The following is a 23,892-nucleotide window of genomic DNA, read 5'->3' as shown; positions in this document are numbered from 1 at the left end:
TCCTCGTCTCTTGAGTGTGTTGCATGTCAACTCTTTATTTCGCGAAACCCAAGCTATTTGAAGAAAATATAAGACACTTTTGGGTTTTTTTTTGTAGTTAAAAAAAAAACATTTATTATTTGGAATATGTCGAGAGCCAATAAAAATGTAGCTATGGGTCAAAAATGGCTCCCCAAGTCCCAGTTTAGACACTTAGCAACATTGTGTACAGTTGATTTTATTTGGTTCAAAAATTGCATTTAAAACATCTGTGTCAAACTCTGGCCTGCGGGCCAAATTTGGCCCGCCGTGTAATTTCACTTGGCCCTTGTGGCGATATCAAATTAACACTAAAGCTGGCCCGCTGATCCTCACGGGAGTCTTCCAGCCAGCCAGCGCTGGTTCAGTCACATAACGTGCGGCTTCTGCACGCATACACATTAGAATGCAACGCATACTTCATCAACAGCGATACAGGTTACACTGAGGGTAGCCGAATAAAAAACTTTAACACTGTTTGAAATATATGCCACACTGAATCACACCAAACCAGAACCCTTTGCAACACTAACTCTTCCGGAACGCCACAAGGTGTGTGTGTGTGTGTGGGGGGGGGGGGGGGTTGGTGGTAGCGGGGCGTATCTTGTACCGTCCCGGAAGAGTTGGTGCTGCAAAGGATTCTGGGTATTTGTTCTGTTGTCTTTATGTTGTGTTACGGTGCGGATGCTCTCCCGATATGTGTTTGTCATTCTTGTTTGGTGTAGATTCACAGTGTGGCGTATATTTCTAACAGTGTTAAAGTTTTTTATACTGGCACCCTCAGTGTAACCTGTATCGCTGTTGATGAAGTATGCGTTGCATTCGCTCGTGTGTGCGTACAGAAGCCGCACATATCTTGTGACTGGGTCTGAACGATGTTAGAATGGATGAAAAGCGGACGTGACGATAGCTCGTAGAGTATGTTAAAGGTTAAATTGTTCAACCTTGGCCCACGGCTTTGTTCAGTTTTAAATTTTGGACCACTCTGTATTTGAGTTTGACACCTTTGATTTAAAAGAAAGGAATAATTCTATTTTGTTTGATTTTAATACTGCACATTGATTATATTATATTGATATTGAATATATATTATATACTTCCCGGGTGTGGCCACCGCTGCTGCTCACTGTTCCCCTCACCTCCCAGGGGGTGATCAAGGGTGATGGGTCAAATGCAGAGAAAAATTTCACCACATCTCGTGTGTGCGTGAGACAATCATTGGTACTTTAACTTTTAACTTTAACTGTATTTTGTTAAATTGTTAAGAAAAAAGTTTGAACAAACTTTTATTTGTTGGCTAAGTATTTTTGTGCTTTTCTGTTTACAATCATGATTAACAAATTAAGTGCAAATATCACAAAATCATACAAAGACCCAGGGGCGCCGAAAAGGGGGGGTAAAGGAGACGGATTCTAGGGGCCCATGATGGAGGGGGGCCCAGAGAGGCCCCTAATGATGATGAAATTATAATACAGAAAAAATAATGACACTGTGTAAAGATTATTTTCATGGGGCCCAAAATCCCTAGCGGCACCCCTGCAAAGACCTTTAAAAAAGAAAACTGCACGTTTGCGCATGCGTGTTGCAAACAGGCAATGACATTTGGTTTTGCGATATTTACCCTCAAATTGTCGATCATAATTGTAATCCGAATATAACAAGACAATGATTTTAAGATAACCCCCCAAAAAATGCTGCCGTAATCTAACGGTTTTATGACTTTTCTGAAATTATAAAAAAAAACAAAAAAACAACGCAAGTGCATTCACATTTATTTGGATGAACGAAAATAAAGTTCCGATGTTACCGTGAAATACAAGCTTTATTTAGTTAGGGTTACTAACATGTCAAGCTAAAATAAAAATGACCGTTTCAAATTTGAATAATTAAGGATGTGGATTAATAAAAGTTGTTGGCATTTTTAAAGTGTGGTTGTCGACCATTTGAGATTATTAGTAGATACGTTTGCTAACTTGTTTAAAAAAAAAAAAAGTAAAATAGCTATAATTTGGAAAAACTGCCCGAGGTTGTTGTGACGTCATGAAAAAAATCGGAAGCTATGTGATTTATTTTGAAAAGAACAGGAAATGTGGCGCTATTCGACTTGACAGTTCTTCACGTGAACAAACTCCGGCTAACAAACAACAAGAGAAGCATTAAACTCGTTTTAATGGTTTGGGTGAGCCGGCGAAAAATATTTCCAAACATTTGATCCGGCATCTTGCTTTATTGTGGTCCGCCATGCTGACGTTGTGTCTGCACCGAGCTCTCCGCTCCAAGTTACCGGCGACAACGTTGGGCGCGACGGCAACCAGGCTGCCGGGAAGCGGGCGACACACTCCCCGTCGCCTGATGGGAACTCACCGCCGGAGCGAGTCGAGGGAGCCGTTCAACTCCCCCAAGAGAGCCAAGGAGTTCATTTACCGTCTCCAGGCCGGGGAAAGAACTTGTTTGCTGCAGGAGCTACAGAACTTTGAGTCCATCGCCATTGCTCAAGGTGCGTCGAAGGTTAAAGGTCACTTCCTCTCCTCTTACCGGAGCGTCTTTGCACTAAAGGGCGTGAATGTGATTCACGATTGGTCACTCTTCAGACTTTCCATGTCTATGTGTTCCTGTTTTAGCTTGGTTTGTATGAGTCAATGGAAACATCAAAGAATAGTCATATATTATATACCAGGGGTGCTCACACTTTTTCTGCAGGCGAGCTACTTTTCAATTGATTAAGTCGTATATTTACTTATTTATGAAATATATGTTTTTGTTAACAAGTTAAAGATGTTTAATGATAATGCAAGCATGTTTAACACATATAGTTAATATTGTTAATACATTAAAGGTGTTTAATGATAATACAAGTATGTTTAATACATATAGTTAATATTGTTAACAAGTTAAAGGTGTTTAAAGATAATGCAAGCATGTTTAACACATATAGTTAATATTGTTAACAAGTTAAAGGTGGTTAAAAATAATACAAGCATGTTTAACACAAATAGTTAATATTGTTAACAACTTAAAGGTGGTTAAAGATAAAACAAGCATGTTTAACACATATAGTTAATATTGTTAACAACTTAAAGGCGGTTAAAGATAATACAAGCATGTTTAACACATATAGTTAATATTGTTAACAACTTAAAGGTGGTTAAAGATAAAACAAGCATGTTTAACACATATAGTTAATATTGTTAACAACTTAAAGGCGGTTAAAGATAATACAAGCATGTTTAACACATATAGTTAATATTGTTAACAACTTAAAGGTGGTTAAAGATAATACAAGCATGTTTAACACATATAGATTCCTTTCTTTCATGAAGACAAGATTATAAGTTGGTGTATTACCTGATTCTGATGACTTGCATTGATTGGAATCAGACAGTGGTGATGATAATGTCCGCATTTTCGAATGGAGGAGAAAAAAAGTCCTCCTTTCTGTCCAATACCACATGAAAGTGGTTGGTTTTTGGCATCTTATTTGTCCAGCTTCCGTACTCCTTTGTATACACTTTACAAGAAATACATTGTCGGCAAACTCCGTAGCTTGCTAGCTTGTGCACGCCAGCTTTCTGAGACTTTTATTTTGGTAGCGCAGGCAGGATGAAGCAGAGCTTTTATTGTGCAACTGTGCAGTCGGTCTTTGGAGTTTTGACGACAGGTACGGCGCCAGCGTCTGTTGAAATAAAGTGTTTCTCGCCTTCCAGTCGGTAATTTTAATGAGCTGGCAGCAGCCAGCGTCATCTCAGAAGACCTTCGGGTGCCGTGAATGTCAATCAAGTGACGAAAGTGACGTCATAGTGAAGATTTATGATCGCTCATTTTTAGGACTATTTTTTTAATGCCTGGCTGGTGATCGACTGACACACCCTCCGAGATCGACCGGTAGATCGCGATCGACGTAATGAGCACCCCTGTTATATACATTCATATAATCGCTGCTTTGTGTTGAGTGCAGGCTTCAACTAACTTATTACACGTGTAAAATAATAATCTTGGGGCTTTAGGGACTATTTTAGGGGGGCTCAACTCAAGCCAGCCTAATGTACATGTTTCATGTGTGTACCTAATGAAGTGACCATCGATAACCTAATGTACATGTTTCATGTGTGTACCTAATGGTGACCATCGATAACCTAATGCAGTGTGTTTCAACATTTTTTGAGCCAAGGCACATTTTTTTCATTGATAAAATTCTGAGGCACACAATCATTAAAAAATGAAACTCAGCAGCCGATGTTAACAGTAAAAAGTCGTTGTCGCAAGTGTTGGATATGACTTTAAACCATAACCAAACATGCATCACTATAGCTCTTGTCTCAAAGTAGGTGTACTGTCACGACCTGTCGCATCACACTGTGACTTATTTTAAGGTTTTTGGTGTTTTCCTGTGTGTAGTGTTTTAGTTATTGTCTTGCGCTCCTATTTTGGTGGCTTTTCCCGTTTTATTGGTGTTTTCCTGTAGCAGTTTCATGTCTTCCTTGAACGCTATTCTCTGCATCTGCTTTGTTTTAGCAATCAAGAATATTCAAGTTGTTGCTATCCTTCTTTGTGGGGACATTGATGATTGTCATGTCATGTCCGTATGTACTTTGTGGACGCTCCACACGCTGTAAGTCTTTGCTGTCGTCCAGCATTCTGTTTTTGTTTACTTTGTAGCCAGTTCAGTTTTAGTTTCGTTCTGCATAGCCTTCCCTAAGCTTCAATGCCTTAATTTTCTTATGGGCACTCACCTTTTGTTTATTTTTGGTTTAAGCATTAGACACCATTTTTACCTGAACGCTGCCTCCCGCCGTTTCCGACATCTACGATGCAATTAGTTACCTGCTGCCACCCACTGATATGGAAGAGTATAACATGATAAGTCTGCCGATCTCCAGACAGCACAGACACTTATCAACAACACATTATTTGCGGATTACTGGTTTGCAAAAAATATTTTTAACCCAAATAGGTGAAATTAGATCATCTCCCACGGCACACTAGTGTGCCGCGGCACAGTGGTTGAAAAACACTGACCTAATGTACATGTTGCATGTGTGTACCTAATGAAGTGACAATCGAGAACCTAGACGTCCACGACCATGATCGATGATTATAAGTACATTTTGTGATTTTTTATTTTTTATTTATTACAACTTATTTTTTATTTTTTTAATATCCATCCATCCATCCATTTTCTACCGCTTATTCCCTTCGGGGTCGCGGGGGGCGCTTGAGCCTATCTCAGCTATACTCGGGCGGAAGGCGGGGTACACCCTGGACAAGTCACCACATCATCACAGGGCCAACACAGATAGACAGACAACATTCACACACTAGGGCCAATTTAGTGTTGCCAATCAACCTATCCCCAGGTGCATGTCTTTGGAGGTGGGAGGAAGCCGTAGTACCCGGAGGGAACTTACGTAGTCCCGGGGAGGACATGCAAACTCCACACAGAAAGATCCAGAGCCCGGGATTGAACACAGGACTACTCAGGACCTTCGTATTGTGAGGCAAACGCACTAACCCCTCTTCCACCGTGCTTATTTATTCAGCAAATTCAAAGCAGGGTGGCGTCACCAGTTAAATTAAGGATGTCCAAAATGCGGCCCCCGGCTTATTTTTAATAATAATAATAATAATTAGAGATATCCGATAATATCGGCCTGCCGATATTATCGACCGATAAATGCTTTAGAATGTAGTATCGGAAATTATTGGTATCGGTTTTGTTATTATCGGTATCGTTTGTTTTTTTAATTTATTTTTTTATCAAATCAACATAAAAAACACAAGATACACTTACAATTAGTGCACCAACCCAAAAAACCTCCCTCCCCCATTTACACTCATTCACACAAAAGGGTTGTTTTTTTCTGTTATTAATATTCTGGTTCCTACATTATATATCAATATATATCAATACAGTCTGCAAGGGATACAGTCCATAAGCACACATGATTGTGCGTGCTGCTGGTCCACTAATAGTACTAACCTTTAACAGTTAATTTTACTCATTTTCATTAATTACTAGTTTCTATGTAACTGTTTTTATATTGTTTTACTTTGTTTTTTTATTCAAGAAAATGTTTTTAATTTATTTGTCTTATTTTATTTTATTTTTATTTTTTTTAAAGGACCTTATCTTCACCATACCTGGTTGTCCAAATTAGGCATAATAATGTGTTAATTCCACGACTGTACATATTGGTATCAGTTGATATTGGTATCGGTAATTAAGGGTTTGGTCAATATCGGATATCGGCGAAAAGCCATTATAATAATAATAATAATACATTTTACTTATAAGGCGCCTTTCTGGGCATTCAAGGACCCCGTACAAAATCAAAACTAGAGATGGCCGATAAATGCGTTAAAATGTAATATCCGAAATTATTGGTCTCGTTTTTTTTAATTATCGGTATCGTTTTTCTTAAATTCTATTTTATTATTATTTTTATTAAATCAACATAAAAAACACAAGATACACTTACAATTAGTGCACCAACCCAAAAAAACTCCCTCCCCTATTTACACTCATTCACACAAAAGGGTTGTTTCTTTCTGTTATTAATATTCTGGTTCCTACATTATATATTAATATATATCAATACAGTCTGCAAGGGATACAGTCCGTAAGCGTGCTGCTGGTCCACTAATAGTACTAACCTTTAACAGTTAATTTTACTCATTTTCATTAATTACTAGTTTCTATGTAACTGTTTTTATATTGTTTTACTTTCTTTTTTATTCAAGAAAATGTTTTTGATTTATTTATCTTATTTTTTTTTTTTTTTTTTTTTTTTAAAAGGACCTTATCTTCACCATACCTGGTTGTCCAAATTAGGCATAATAATGTGTTAATTCCACGACTGTATATATTGGTATCGGTTGATATTGGTATCGGTAATTAATGGTTTGGTCGATATCGGCAAAAAGCCATTATCGGACATCCCTAATAATAATAATAATAATACATACACTCAAGGACACCGTACAAAATCAAAACTAGAGATGTCCGATAATATCGGCCTGGCCGATAAATGCGTTAAAATGTAATATCGGAAATTATCGGTATCGTTTTTTTTATTATCGGTATGTTTTTTTTTTGTTTTTTTTGTTTTTGTTTTTTTTATTAAATCAACATAAAAAACACAAGATACACTTACAATTAGTGCACCAACCCAAAAAAACCCTCCCTCCCCCATTTACACTCATTCACACAAAAGGGTTGTTTCTTTCTGTTATTAATATTCTGGTTCCTACATTATATATCAATATATATCAATACAGTCTGCAAGGGATACAGTCCGTAAGCACACATGATTGTGCGTGCTGCTGGTCCACTAATAGTACTAACCTTTAACAGTTAATTTGACTAATTTTCATTAATTACTAGTTTCTATGTAACTGTTTTTATATTGTTTTACTTTGTTTTTTTATTCAAGAAAATGTTTTTAATTTATTTGTCTTATTTTATTTATTTTTATTTTTTTTAAAGGACCTTATCTTCACCATACCTGGTTGTCCAAATTAGGCATAATAATGTGTTAATTCCACGACTGTATATATCGGTTGATATCAGTATCGGTTGATATTGATATCGGTAATTAAAGAGTTGGACAATATCGGAATATCGTATATCGGCAAAAAGCTATTATCGGACATCCCTAATCAAAACAATAAAGTCAAATTGGATAAAAACAACAACAACAAAGATAGAGAAGATGAGATGATTACAATGAATACGCAGTCAGGAATAGGTGTGTTTTGAGTCTTGATTTGAAGAGGGATATTGAGTCCAAGTTACGAAGGTCTGGTGGTAAAGAGTTCCAAAGATGTGGGGCAGAGCGGCTGAAAGTTCGGGCACCCATGGTGGACAGTTTAAATAAGGGGACAGTGAGATGGATGGATGAAGAAGATCTTACATGGATCAGGTCAGAGAGATATGATGGAGAGAGGTTATGGATGGCTTTGAAAGAGAGGAGAATTATTTTAAAGTGGATACGATGTTTGATGGGTAGCCAGTGGAGTTGCTGCAGAACAGGGGTGATGTGCTGGATTGAAGGGGTTCTGGTGATTATCCGGGCTGCAGCGTTCTGGAGAAGCTGAAGTTTGTGAAGTGACTTGTAAGGGAGACCAAACAGGAAAGAGTTGCAGTAGTCCAGGCGAGAGGTGACCAGGCTATGGACTAGTATGGCAGCAGTATGAGGGGTAAGGGATGGGTGAAGACGATTAATGTTTCGTAGATGAAAGTAAGCAGACCGGGTAATGTTGTTCATGTGGGCTTGAAAGGAGAGTGTGCTGTCGAGGACGACACCCAGACTCTTGACTTGGTAGGAGGGTGAGACCGAGGAATTGCCGAAACTAACGGACAAGCTGTTGGTTTTGGCGAGAATTGTTTTTGTACCGACGAGTAAGATTTCGGTTTTTTTTCTATTGAGTTGAAAGAATAAATAAATAAATAAATGGGTTGTACTTGTATAGCACTTTTCTACCTTCAAGGTACTCAAAGCGCTTTGACACTACTTCCACATTTACCCATTCACACACACATTCACACACTGATGGAGGGAGCTGCCATGCAAGGCGCTAACCAGCACCCATCAGGAGCAAGGGTGAAGTGTCTTGCTCAGGACACAACGGACATGACGAGGTTGGTACTAGGTGGGGATTGAACCAGGGACCCTCGGGTCGCGCACGGCCATTCTTCCATTGGATGAGAACCACTGCTTGAGTTCACTGAGGCAGTAATGGCCCGCAACTCAATCTAAAGACAAAATAAAAACATCCCGGATAAGAACTACACAAAATAAATATAATTAACAAAAGTTTACATCCACTTGTGAAGGACATAATGTCATGGCTGTCTTGAGTTTCCAATAATTTCTACAACTCTTATGTTTTTGTGATAGAGTGATTGGAGCACATACTTGTTTGTCACAAAAAAAAACATTCATGAAGTTTGGTTCTTTTATGAATGTATTATGAGTCTAATGAAAATGTGACCAAATCGACTGGGTCAAAAGTATACATACAGCAACATACATGATCAATTTTGGTGATGTAGAAAAGTTACAATCAAATCAAATTAGGGCTGCAACTAACAACTAATTTGATATTCGATTAATCTGTCGATTATTACTTCGATTAATCGATTAATAATCGGATAAAAGAGGCAAACTACATTTCTATCCTTTCCTGTATTTTATTGGGAAAAAACAGCATACTGGCACCATACTTTTTTTGATTATTGTTTCTCAGCTGTTTGTAAATGTTGCCGTTTATAAATAAAGGTTTATAAAAAAATTAATTAAAAAAAGCAGCCTCTGCTCATGCGCAACGAATCGATGACTAAACTAATCGCCAACTATTTTTATAATTGATTTTAAGTTGTTGCAGCCCTAAATCAAATTAGTTTCATAGCATGGCCTCTTAACTTCATGTGAGTGATTATGATTGACGACACCTGTTGACTTCAACGAATCATTGACTTGAACAAGTCAGGAAAGTCACTTGGAGACATTTCAAAGCAGCTTAAGGTCCCAAGAGCAACTGTGCAGACTATTGTTCGTAAGTATTTTTTTTCTAAATTTTTCTTATTTATTCAGCAAATTCAAAGCAGGGTGGCGTCACCAGTTAAATTAAGGATGTCCAAAATGCGGCCCCCGGCTTACGTTTAATGGCCCGCAACTCAATCTAAAGACAAAATAAAAACATCCCGGATAAGAACTAAACAAAATAAATAGAATATACAACTCTGGGAGAAATTGCGTGTGAATGCTGAAATGTGTGAGCCGATCTTAAAACGCTAACGTTAGCATGCTATCAATTATAATCTAAGTTAGGTAGTAGGGCTGTGAATCTTTGGGTGTCCCACGATTCGATTCAATATCGATTATTGGGGTCACGTTTCGATTCAAAATTGATTTATTTTCAATTCAACACGATTCTCGATTCAAAAACGATTTTCACGATTCAAAAGGATTCTCTATTCATTCAATACATAGGATTTCAGCAGGATCTACCCCAGTCTGCTGACATGCAAGCAGAGTAAAAAGCTTTTATAATTGTAAAGGACAATGTTTTATCAACTGATTGCAATAATGTAAATTTGTTTTAACTATTAAATGAACCAAAAATATGACTTATTTTATCTTTGTGAAAATATTGGACACAGTGTGTTGTGAAGCTTATGATATGCGATGCAAGTGTAAGCCACTGTGACACTATTGTTCATTTTTTTTATTTTTATAAATGTCTAATGATAATGTCAATGAGGGATTTTTAATGACTGCTATGTTGAAATTGTAATTAATATTGATACTGTTGTTGATAATATTCATTTTTGTTTCACTACTTTTGGTTTGTTCTGTGTCGTGTTTGTGTCTCCTCTCAATTGCTCTGGTTTATTGCAGTTCTGAATGTTGCTGGGTCGGGTTTGGTTTTGGAATTGGATTGCATTGTTATGGTATTGCTGTGTATTGTTTTGTTGGATTGATTAATTTAAAAAAAATAAAATAAAAAAAATAAAAAAAATCGATTTTTTAAAAATGAGAATCGATTCTGAATCGCACAACATGAGAATTGCGATTCGAATTCGAATCGATTTTCTCCCACACCCCTAAGAACTACACAAAATAAATAGAATATACAACTCTGGGAGAAAATTGCGTGTGAATGCTGAAATGCGAAAGCCGCTAAAATGTGTGAGCCGATCTTAAAACGCTAACGTTAGCATGCTAGCAATTACAATCTAAGTTAAGTAGTCTATGACTACAAAGCGTAAAATTAGCTACAAAAGTTAGCATGCTAACAGTCACATATGTAACATACAAAGTTATACGACTCTGAGGTGTTCGGCTGTTAAATTTGCGGGGGGAAAAAACCTGAGCATGCTAATGTTAGTATGCTAGAACGATAATGTTAGCATTCTAACAGTTAGCATATGTAACGCACCAAGTCATACCACCCTGAGGTGTTCGGTGACAAAATTGGCCAACAAGTTAGCATGTTAATATTAGTATGCTAGCATGCTAAGAGTTAGCATGTTTTAAATACCAAGTTTTGAGTTATGAGTCAATTTCAGCCAAAAGCTCGTTTTTTCTCGGCTCTGGTTGTTTGCCGAAAATGCAATCAATTAAGGTAAAAATGTGACTGTTTATTTTTCCTCCTTTTAGAGACTCTGGAGCCCTCTGCGCCCACTACAGCCCAGATCAAATATGGTGTGTGCCACACGCAAACACAGGCATTATAGCGTGTTGAGGTGATTTAACAGTCAAACTCGCTCATCTCTCCGCAGTCATATTCCACAACGCCCTTCCCTTCGTCGGCTTCGGTTTCCTGGACAACGCCATCATGATCTCAGCCGTAAGTGTCGAGGTTGCGGTGTCCCACCTGGTGGGTGCGAGTCCTGACTCTCGCCCTCTATCCTTCCCCCTTTTAGGGAACGCAGATTGAGCTTTCCATCGGAGTCACTCTGGGAATTTCCACCATGGCCGGTAAGGTCCTGCACGTTCATGGCTCCTCAATTTAAATCATCACGTCGCTAGCGCCCCCTGCGGGTCCAGAGGGAAATCTCAAGTCTTCTGTGCCCCTCTTTCCATTCTGCTGCTGTGGTTACCATTGTGCAAAGCACTAATGAGGCTAAAGTTGATTTATTCAAGCATGTTTTTCTACACTCACCTGATTGGAGAACATGCTGATACATATTCTTGATTGGCCCCTTCCAAAAAAAGCCACCAATGAAGTCCACGTGAGTGTCCAAAAGGGACAATCAGAATTAAAGCTGCAAGCAGCGATGGACGGGACCGACTTTGACGGCACATAAAATCCAAACCGGAGCAGTAATTAAAACTCTTTTGTCAACTTTTAATCAGAAGGGTACAATCTCTCTCCTGTGCTAGTTTGAAGCCGACACGACAAATGCGCTCAGAGGAGATAATGTTTAAAAAAAGGTGACTGTTTTTAACCCAACCTTTATTTTGAAGGGGGAATTGCAAACTTCCTGTTGTTTTTTGCTGGGGGTTGTCAATGAACGAAATGTAGGTCTAAGAGAGACCTACATAGAGGTTTTTGTTTCATGTCTCTACGACATTCCTACTGGAAGTTACAGGCCGTTTTGTCTGTGTTTCTTCCTAGGAGCAGCTTTGTCTGTTTTATTCCTAGGGTGGGGTTGGGCGCAATTTTGAGTTTTGGGGTTTGCTTTTTCATTAGATCGCAATTATCGCCAGTCCTGATGTGTGTGTCCAGTTTGGTGAGTTTTGAAGCATGTTAAGGGGGTCAAATTACAGCTCAAAGAGGCGGCCGGTATAATAATAATAAAACCTTACAATTACAATAGGGTCCTCTGTCCCAAAGGGACATTGCGGTCCCTAATAAAAAGGTTTGTCTATGTGTGTCTGCAGCCGCTGCTCTGGGCAACTTGGTGTCAGACTTGGCAGGTCTCGGGTAAGAATAAATTCTCTCTCTTTCTTTCTTTCTTGTGTGTGTGTGTGTGTTTTAATGCTGGCTCATGCAATTGATGTGTGTGTTTGCAGCCTGGCAGGTTATGTGGAGGCCCTGGCGTCCAAACTGGGCATGCAGGTTCCGGACCTGACACCCAAACAGGCTGACATGTGGCAGACCCGGGTCAGCGCACACTCGGTGAGGCCGCAGCAGCAGAGCCGCCGCATGTCGCAATGATCCAATCCCGCCGCAGCTCAGAGTGAAATAAGTGTCGCCCACCCCCCTATCTTGCAGGGCAAAGCCATCGGCGTCTTCATCGGCTGCGTTTTGGGAATGTTTCCGCTCTTTTTCATTGGCGAAGACGAGGAGAAGGCGGCGCAGCGCTCCAAATGAGACGGCGACGCACAAACTGGACTTGGCTCTTGTCATCCCTTTAGGCAGTGGCCTCGCTTCCTGCCTGGTCACAGACTGACGTCACTTTAACTGGACGCCATTTTGGATCGTATATCGACTTCCTGTCCAACCATACCAGCCCTTTCTTTAAACGACTGTTTACTAACATCATTGATGCTAACTGCTGGCTAACTGCTACCTCCGAGTGCATGTTTGCATGTAGTGCGCACATTTTTTTAACTCGCCGTATAACTTTTTTTGTCATTTGTTTAGTATGAACGTCTTACAAACCCTGTTTCCATATGAGTTGGGAAATTAGATGTAAATATAAACAGAATACAATGATTTGCAAATCATTTTCAACCCATATTCAATTGAATGCACTACAAAGACAAGATATTTGATGTTCAAACGTCATAAACTTTATTTTTTTTTTGCAAATAATAATTAACTTAGAATTTTATGGCTGCAACATGTGCCAAAGTAGTTGGGAAAGGGCATGTTCACCACTGTGTTACATCACCTTTTCTTTTAACAACACTCAATAAACGATTGGGAACTGAGGAAACTAATTGTTGAAGCTTTGAAAGTGGAATTCTTTCCCATTCTTGTTTTATGTAGAGCTTCAGTCGTTCAACAGTCCGGGGTCTCCGCTGTCGTATTTTAGGCTTCATAATGCGCCACACATTTTCGATGGGAGACAGGTCTGGACTGCAGGCGGGCCAGGAAAATACCCGCACTCTTTTTTAACGAAACCACGCTGTTGTAACACGTGCTGAATGTGGCTTGGCATTGTCTTGCTGAAATAAGCAGGGGCGTCCATAAAAAAGACGGCGCTTAGATGGCAGCATATGTTGTTCCAAAACCTGTATGTACCTTTCAGCATTAATGGTGCCTTCACAGATGTGTAAGTTACCCATGCCTTGGGCACTAATGCACCCCCATACCATCACAGGTGCTGACTTTTGAACTTTGCGTCGATAACAGTCTGGATGGTTCGCTTCCCCTTTGGTCCGGATGACACGATGTCGAATATTTCCAAAAACAATTTGAAATGTGGACTCGTCAGACCACAGAACACTTTTCCACTTTGCATGAGTCCATCTTAGATGATCTCGGGCCCAGAGAAGCCGGCGGCGTTTCTGGATGTTGTTGATAAATGGCTTTCGCTTTGCATAGTAGAGCTTTAACTTGCACTTACAGATGTAGCGACCAACTGTATTTAGTGACAGTGGTTTTCTGAAGTGTTCCTGAGCCCATGTGGTGATATCCTTTAGAGATTGATGTCGGTTTTTGATACAGTGCTGTCTGAGGGATCGAAGGTCACGGTCATTCAATGTTGGTTTCCGGCCATGCCGCTTACGTGGAGTGATTTCTCCAGATTCTCTGAACATTTTGATGATATTATGGACCGTAGATGTTGAAATCCCTAAATTTCTTGTAATTGCACTTTGAGAAACGTTGTTCTTAAACTGTTTGACTATTTTCTCACGCAGTTGTGGACAAAGGGGTGTACCTCGCCCCATCCTTTCTTGTGAAAGACTGAGCATTTTTTGGGAATCTGTTTTTATACCCAATCATGGCACCCACCTGTTCCCAATTAGCCTGTTCACCTGTGGGATGTTCCAAATACGTGTTTGATGAGCATTCCTCAAATTTATCAGTATTTATTGCCACCTTTCCCAACTTCTTTGTCACGTGTTGCTGGCATCAAATTCTAAAGTTAATGATTATTTGCAAAAAAAAAAAAAGTTTATCAGTTTGAACATCAAATATGTTGTCTTTGTAGCATATTCAACTGAATATGGGTTGAAAATGATTTGCAAATCATTGTATTCCGTTTATATTTACATCTAACACAATTTCCCAACTCATATGGAAACGGGGTTTGTAAGCCACTGTAAGTCAGTGGTTCTCAACCTTTTTTGCAAATAGCACCTCAGAAAACATTTGGCTTTCCAAGTACCACCATAATAAAAACAAAGCAAATGTTTTATTTACCAGTATATTCAATATTTACGGGCACTGTAACATTACACAGTTTGAACAGTAACATTGTGTTTGAATATTTTAATTAAGTGGTCCATTTGGCGTACCACTAAATGGAGCCTGGTACACGTACCAGTTGGAGAATCCCTGCTGTAAGTGATTTTTCAGTGTTTCTCCACCTTCCCGCCAAAAGTGTAATTTGGTTCAAAACTACAAAACCCAAAACCAGTGAAGTTGGCACGTTGTGTAAATTGTAAATAAAAACAATACAATGATATGCTAATTCTATTCACCTTATATTCAATTGAATACACTGCAAAGACAAGATATTTAATGTTTGAACTGAGAAACATTTTTTTTGATGTTGCAAATAATCATTAATTTAGAATTTAATGGCAGCAACATGTTGCAAAAAATTTGGCATGGGGCATTTTTACCACTGTGTTACATGGCCTTTCCTTTTAACAACACTCAGTAAACGTTTAGGAACTGAGGAGACCAATTTTTTAAGCTTTTCAGGTGGAATTATTTCCCATTCTTGCTTGATGTAAAGCTTAAGTTGTTCAACAGTCCAGGGTCTCCATTCTTGTATTTTAGGCTTCATTTGCGCCACACATTTTCAATGGGAGACAGGTCTGGACTACAGGCAGGCCAGTCTCGTACCCGCACTTTTACTACGAAGTCACGCTGTTGTAACACATGCAGAACGTGGCTTGGCATTGTCTTGCTGAAATAAGCAGGGGCGTCCATGAAAGAGACGTTGCTTCAAAACCTGTATGTACCTTTCAGGATTAATGGTGCCCTCACAGATGTGTAAGTTACCCATGCCTTGGGCACTAATAGATAGATCGTACTTTATACACCCCCATACCATCACAGATGCTGGCTTTTGAACTCTGCGCCTATAACAATCTGGATGGTTCTTTTCCTCTTTGGTCCGGAGGACACAACGGCCGCAGTTTCCTAAAACAATCTGAAATGTGTACTCGTCAGACCACAGAACACTTTTCCACTTTGCATCAGTCCATCTTAGATGAGCTCGGGCCCAGCGTTTTTGGGTGTTGTTGATAAATGGCTTTTGTTTTTGCATGGTAGAGTTTTAACTTGCACTTACAGATGTAGCGACAAACTAGTTACTGAAATTGGTTTTCTGAAGCATTCCTGAGCCCATGTGGTGATGTCCTTTACACAATGATGTCGGTTTTTGATGCAGTAGTAGGTCACGGGCATTCAATGTTGGTTTTCAATGTTAGTGATTTCTCCAGATTCTCTGAACCTTTTGACGATATTACGGACCATAGATTTTTTGAAACATGTTGCAGGCATCAAATTCCAGATGAGCTAATATTTGCAAAAAATAACAGAACATTAAGTATCTGGTCTTTGCATTGTATTCAATTGAATATAGGTTGAAAAGGATTAGCAAATCATTGTATTCTGTTTTTATTTATGATTTACACAATGTGCCAACTTCACTGGTTTTGGGTTTTGTAAAAATTTTGCAGCGGATTTCTAAAAAGAGAGCTCTTGTGTCACATAGAGGATCTTTGACCAGCCTAACCATATGCCTTATGTGTTATTTCATGATTTTCGGACTATTTGTGCCGATATTAGCAATTTGGTGAGGTACTGTAAAAGGTATAGCACAGCCCTGCAGAGACATTATGTGGAAAATATACAGAACAGATGAGCTGAAGGAGCCCCGGTTTACAGGATCATCGAGTAAATAACACGATGACATCATCGCTTGGACACAAAGGACAAACAAGTCAAGACGCTACACAGAAGACAACAATGGAGGACATCTTTCAACTTTCCATTCTGTATACCATTGAGGTGCCAAGAAGTGTTCGGTCGGTGTTATTTTGTAGACAATTCTAGGTAGGATGTTTATAAATCAAGAGTGGAGTTAGAAATGGCTTTCTGTTTGTTACATGGAACAAATATTTTTTTTATACCATTTGATGTCTTATTGACTGTTGCATCTGACCAGTCTCCCTCTCAGGGAATTGAAATCGCCGGTCAATCCCAAGTTCTTTAGATGACATATATGCTGAGTAAGAAGGACCATCAAGACAGAATAGGAATATTATCAAGTTTAACTAAAGCTTTAGGAGACCAGTCCAATTGTCCTTTCATATCGACATCTCGAAGTGGTCTGACATTCAAACGGGAAGAGACAACTTATTGAATAGAAAACAGTCCCCTCATCCCTGCCCAGAAAGGAATACAGGCTCTTTGTTCTAATACAAATAAGGTAAACAGGGAGTTCTCCAACTCCACATTCCAACCCCTCAAGACACTACACAGACATCTGCGGACACAAAGAGACAAGCATAAAGAGTATAAATGGAAAAGTACTAGGTGATTTAAACATGACTATGAATAAAGAAAGAACTCTTAAACATATATGCATTCGCCAAAGTACATTAGATTATGGACTGCGACAGAAGGCGATCTAGCACAGGGGTGTCCAAACTTACTCCACTGAGGGCTGTGTAAAAAAAAAAGAATGCAGGGGGGCATTTTGAAACAGTTAAAAAAAGGCTAAAGCCAATTTAATGTACGTTACATTAGTATATGTTTAATTATTTGAAAAAAAAAAAAAATTAGCTTTTGTCTTATATGTGACACAGCAAATAGTTGTTAGTGTTATATTCTAATACAAGGGTGTCAAACTAATATTAGATCGGGGGCCACATGGAGAAAAATGTACTCCCAAGTGGGCCGGACTGGTAAAATCACGGCACGATAACTTCAAAATAAAGACAACTTCAGATTGTTTTTTTTTTTTGTTTAGAAATAGAACAAGCACATTCTGAAGATGTACAAATCATAATGTTTTTGGGTTTTTTTTACACTTCCATGTCACGGTTAATAGTATTCTATCTTTATTTGTCGTTATTTATACTTTCTGAATAAATTATGAGATAATGTTCATCAGTCAACTCATTGGTGTTCATTTCAATCCATCAAGATAAAAACAATTATATCAAAATCAAATTACAGGATGTTATTTATGTAGTTTGCTCATTTTCCTCGACTGGTGTTTTTTTTCCTTCTACATATGTAGCATCATCTACAAAGATACCAAGAATTGCTATTGTGACATCTAGTGGACAAATCTAGAAAAGCAGTTTCTTTCATTCAAAAATTTCGGCTCATTTTTATACTTCGCAAACTCATCCCGCGGGCCGTACGTTTGACACCCCTGATCTAATATCAATCCCGTCAGGATTTCGCTGTCTTTTTTTGTGATTGTTTCAATCTAAACTGTCTGAATTAACAATGTAATGTTTTGGCGCTTATTTTATTTTATTTTTTCAACAATATTGACTCAACTTGTGATTTTATGAATTTGCTGTCAATGTTTTGTTAACTTGAAAGCACCTGATTTTAACAAAAAATTAAAAACCAATTACCGCATTTTCCGGGCTATAAGCCGCACCCACTAAATTTCAGAAGAAAATATGTTTTCATATCATTGCCGCACCAGACTATAAGATGCAGATATATGTTGTGAAATTAGATATATTGTACAAAGAAATATTTTGTAAATGTTTATTTACAAACCTTAATTGTTTCCAAACAATGTCTGTAAGACGGCAGTAAAACGGCTGATTAAACAAAACAGAAAAATCCTTGATGTCTTTATTCACCCATTATGAGATTAATAAGATTTTCTTTTTTTTTAATAAGGTTCAAGATGTTTGTCAGGATTCTTCTTCCTTGTACTTTGTAAACACTGAGTTAGGACAGTTTCTTAAAGTGGATCATTTTAGAACATTGTTTGATTTCTTTGCTTAATCCATCCCGTAATGTAGCCGTTAGCCGCACCTTTGTATAAAACGCAGCATTGGACAAAAGTAGCAGCTGAAAGTTTGGAAAATACAGTACTGTACTGATGTTTTACTCGTTTTATACCATATAGACTTGAAAGCACATTCTGAATGGCAGTATAATTACATATTCAGAGCTTGTTGTCAAATTACTGTACTGTTTTAATTATTACTAATAATATTAATACTTCAAGTAAAAAAACACCCCCAAAGGCTCCTCTGTCATCCACAAGTTGCAGACATTCTCTGTCTTAGACATTTGTTGAGCTATCGAGCGTACATTTTTGTTGGTTCAGGAGACATCATCACACTTCAACATATCTGTCATGTAAATGCTACCTCTTTGCTCAGTCGTCGTTGCAATTGAAAATATGTTCTGAATTGTTTTGCCCTGGATAGTTAAAGATGAAACAAATATGTAAATACACAGCGACCCCCGCGACCCCAAAGGGAATAAGCGGTAGAAAATGGATGGATGGATGGATGCTGCTAGATGTTTATATCCTACATTACCCAGAAGGCTTAGCGCTGTAGACCAGTGACGTGCAGTCAGGGGAGGCAGGTGAGGCGGGGCCTCACGTGCCATCATGGAAAGAAAAAAAATTTAAAAAGAAAAAAAAAAAATTACATTGTTATATGTATCCAGTGATTATACTATAAAGTTATTTTCCATTTAACTTCACCAGTTTTAGATTATTTTTTATTCAAAATCGCTGAATTTTCACATTTGCCGTTCAAATACTGAGAAGAGACTTGGGGTGAGTCACTCAGTGCCTCAACATGGATTGCGCAATGACTCGGCTAACTGCTGGCCTGCTGTGCAGTGAGACCGTATTGCTATATGAATTATATTATACATTTCCATAGTTTAGTTAGAGGAGGTATATAATGTACAGTGTATTTTGTCAACAACTGTATGTGTGTAACGTATTTCTTGTGCTGAGCAATCATAAAACTGCTGCGAAGACACACTGTGTGAGGCTCGCAGTAATCCCGCCTCCTGGTGGTAGAGGGCGCTAGTGATCCCAGGGAGCATTTCTGCGACTACTCGGCTGCAGAAGAAGTGACAACAAGCAGCAACAGTTAGCAGTGATCGTTTATTTTTTCCTCTTGCCTGGACTATAAACATGGAGGATTACATATCTAAAATAAAACAGTTTTCTAAACTGGACTTTCAATCGAAGCGGGAGGTAATAATTAAAGGAAGATCTCCATCGAGACAGAGAGACTTCGCAGAAGAAAGATAAGGAAGACTTCTATAAACAAGTTATCGATGCTTTTGTTCAAAAGGAGCAGCGCATGGACTTCATTTATAAGTAAAGGTAAGACCATAATAACGTTTTTTTTAAATTAAATGTGCTTTTTTGTGTGCTACAGTTTGTATGTGTAAAGTTAAAGTTAAGTTAAAGTACCAATGATTGTCACACACACACTAGGTGTGGTGAAATTTGTCCTCTGCATTTGACCCATCCCCTTGATCACCCCCTGGGAGGTGAGGGGAGCAGTGGGCAGCAGTGGCGCCGCGCCCGGGAATCATTTTTGGTGATTTAACCCCCAATTCCAAGCCTTGATGCTGAGTGCCAAGCAGGGAAGAATGCTGGTATGAGCTTTTAAACATAACCCGTTAACTGCTGCCAATCAAATGGTGAATAAGATACTCTTTAGGGTTCATATGTTTGTAAATCTGACTGTGATGAAGTCAGTGCCTCACCAGCCATCAACCTCACCGCACGTCACTGCTGTAGACAGTAAAAGGAAGACGGCAATTGTGCCGTTTGAGCGATAAAGACTTGACATATTATTACTAATATTATTATTAATATTGATATATGATTAGACAGCTGGTGACAAATTTGATTGGAGAAATAGACGCTGATTGGCCAAAATGTGCGAGCACTGGACAAAGTTGTGAGGCCGCACATAGTCGCGGGGATTGGTGGAATTTGCCAGAATTGGCACGGTTTATCCTGGACTATGGACTGGACTCTCACTATTATGTTAGATCCACTATGGACTGGACTCTTACTATTATGTTGGATCCACTATGGACTGGTCTCTCACTATTATGTTGGATCCACTATGGACTGGACTCTCACTATTATGTTGGATCCACTATGGACTGGACTCTCACTATTATGTTGGATCCACTATGGACTGGACACTTACTATTATGTTGGATCCGCTATGGACTGGACTCTCACTATTATGTTAGATCCACTATGGACTGGACTCTTACTATTATGTTAGATCCACTATGGACTGGACTCTCACTATTATGTTGGATCCACTATAGACTGGACTCTCACTGTTATGTTAGATCCACTATGGACTGGACTCTCACTATTATGTTGGATCCACTATGGACTGGACTCTCACTATTATGTTAGATCCACTATGGACTGGACTCTTACTATTATGTTGGATCCACTATGGACTGGACTCTCACTATTATGTTGGATCCACTATGGACTGGACTCTCAGTATTATGTTAGATCCACTATGGACTGGACTCTCACTATTATGTTAGATCCACTATGGACTGGACTCTCACTATTATGTTGGATCCACTATGGACTGGACTCTCACTATTATGTTGGATCCACTATGGACTGGACACTTACTATTATGTTGGATCCGCTATGGACTGGACTCTCACTATTATGTTGGATCCACTATGGATTGGACTCTTACGATTATGTTAGATCCACTATGGACTGGACTCTCACTATTATGTTGGATCCACTATGGACTGGACTCTCACTGTTATGTTAGATCCACTATGGACTGGACTCTCACTATTATGTTGGATCCACTATGGACTGGACTCTCACTATTATGTTAGATCCACCATGGACTGGACTCTTACTATTATGTTAGATCCACTATGGACTGGACTCTCACTATTATGTTGGATCCACTATGGACTGGACTCTCACTATTATGTTAGATCCACTATGGACTGGACTCTCACTATTATGTTAGATCCACTATGGACTGGACTCTCACTATTATGTTGGATCCACTATGGACTGGACTCTCACTATTATGTTGGATCCACTATGGACTGGACTCTCACTATTATGTTAGATCCACTATGGACTGGACTCTTACTATTATGTTGGATCCACTATGGACTGGACTCTCACTATTATGTTAGATCCACTATGGACTGGACTCTTACTATTATGTTGGATCCACTATGGACTGGACTCTCACTATTATGTTAGATCCACTATGGACTGGACTCTTACTATTATGTTGGATCCACTATGGACTGGACTCTCACTATTATGTTAGATCCACTATGGACTGGACTCTTACTATTATGTTGGATCCACTATGGACTGGACTCTCACTATTATGTTAGATCCACTATGTACTGGACTCTTACTATTATGTTGGATCCACTATGGACTGGACTCTCACTATTATGTTAGATCCACTATGGACTGGACACTTACTATTATGTTGGATCCACTATGGACTGGACTCTCACTATTATGTTAGATCCACTATGGACTGGACTCTTACTATTATGTTGGATCCACTATGGACTGGACTCTCACTATTATGTTAGATCCACTATGGACTGGACTCTCACTATTATGTTGGATCCACTATGGACTGGACTCTCACTATTATGTTAGATCCACTATGGACTGGACTCTCACTATTATGTTGGATCCACTATGGACTGGACTCTCACTATTATGTTAGATCCACTATGGACTGGACTCTTACTATTATGTTGTATCCACTATGGACTGGACTCTTACTATTATGTTGGATCCACTATGGACTGGACTCTCACTATTATGTTGGATCCACTATGGACTGGACTCTCACTATTGTGTTAGATCCACTATGGACTGGACTCTTACTATTATGTTGGATCCACTATGGACTGGACTCTCACTATTATGTTAGATCCACTATGGACTGGACTCTTACTATTATGTTAGATCCACTATGGATTGGACTCTTACTATTATGTTGGATCCACTATGGACTGGACTCTCACTATTATGTTGGATCCACTATGGACTGGACTCTTACTATTATGTTGGATCCACTATGGACTGGACTCTCACTATTATGTTAGATCAACTATGGACTGGACTCTTACTATTATGTTGGATCCACTATGGACTGGACTCTCACTATTATGTTAGATCCACTATGGACTGGACTCTTACTATTATGTTGGATCCACTATGGACTGGACTCTTACTATTATGTTGGATCCATTATGGACTGGACTCTCACTATTATGTTAGATCCACTATGGACTGGACTCTTACTATTATGTTGGATCCACTATGGACTGGACTCTCACTATTATGTTAGATCCACTATGGACTGGACTCTCACTATTATGTTAGATCCACTATGGACTGGACTTTTACTAGTATGTTGGATCCACTATGGACCGGACTCTCACAATATTATGTCAGACCCACTCGACATCCATTGCATTCGGTCTCCCCTAGAGGGGGGGGGGCTGTACCCACATATGCGGTCCTCTCCAAGGTTTCTCATAGTCATTCACATCGACGTCCCACTGGGGCGAGTTTTTCCTTGCCCTTATGTGGGCTCTGTACCGAGGATGTCGTTGTGGCTTGTGCAGCCCTTTGAGACACTTGTGATTTAAGGCTATATAAATAAACTTTGATTGATTGATTGGATTAACTAAACCTCGTAAATAGCGCTTTTTAAAAAATGTCAAGGGCCAATAAAAAACAAGCTGCTGGCCGAATGTGGCCCCTGGGCCGCACCTCGGGACTAGCAGCAAGAGAGGCATGTTATTATACTGCTGAAAAAGTAATCACCAGAGCTGTGGTTGCCATGACACCATGTCTATGATACGACGTCACACAGCGGCTCATCATTATGTTTGGTCTTTGGTCATGTGACACAAAACAGACATGCTGCTCTTTGTCAGACTGCCCTATAGAGGCTTAGTGTCAAATGCGTGAGTGCACAGAAGAAAAGTGCAAGGTTTCTTTCCGAGTTAACACGTAGGATCGGGATGGAAGCCACCATGAAGGCAGAAGTTGAGGCCCTTCGCCAAGACGTACGGGATATCAGCACCCAGACACAGAGGGACGTCGAGGCCCTGCGCCAAGAAGTGCTGAACGCCGTGTCCCTGACGCATCGAGACGCCAAGGTGGTTCGCCAAGAAGCCAGGACTCTTCGCCAAGAGGTGCAGCAGAAAACCTTCGGC

The 23,892-nt window shown here is 39.3% G+C and overlaps 1 protein-coding gene across 1 annotated transcript; it reads left to right on the top strand.

Moving 5' to 3' along the window:
* The first annotated feature begins 1,988 nt into the window (after positions 1–1,988).
* On the top strand, positions 1,989–18,362 carry tmem65 (transmembrane protein 65). Its single transcript, XM_061930985.2, has 7 exons — positions 1,989–2,515; positions 11,181–11,225; positions 11,303–11,370; positions 11,447–11,501; positions 12,408–12,450; positions 12,540–12,645; positions 12,742–18,362. Exons 1-7 carry the CDS (start codon positions 2,260–2,262, stop codon positions 12,838–12,840), a joined length of 672 nt encoding a protein of 223 aa, XP_061786969.1. The 5' UTR covers positions 1,989–2,259; the 3' UTR covers positions 12,841–18,362.
* The last annotated feature ends 5,530 nt before the right edge of the window (positions 18,363–23,892 follow it).

This window comes from Nerophis lumbriciformis, linkage group LG37, assembly GCF_033978685.3.
Source record: "Nerophis lumbriciformis linkage group LG37, RoL_Nlum_v2.1, whole genome shotgun sequence".
In the NCBI taxonomy this organism is placed as follows: Eukaryota; Metazoa; Chordata; class Actinopteri; order Syngnathiformes; family Syngnathidae; genus Nerophis; species Nerophis lumbriciformis.
Note: the sequence above shows the minus strand (reverse complement) of the source record. Positions and strands in the feature narration are given on the sequence as shown.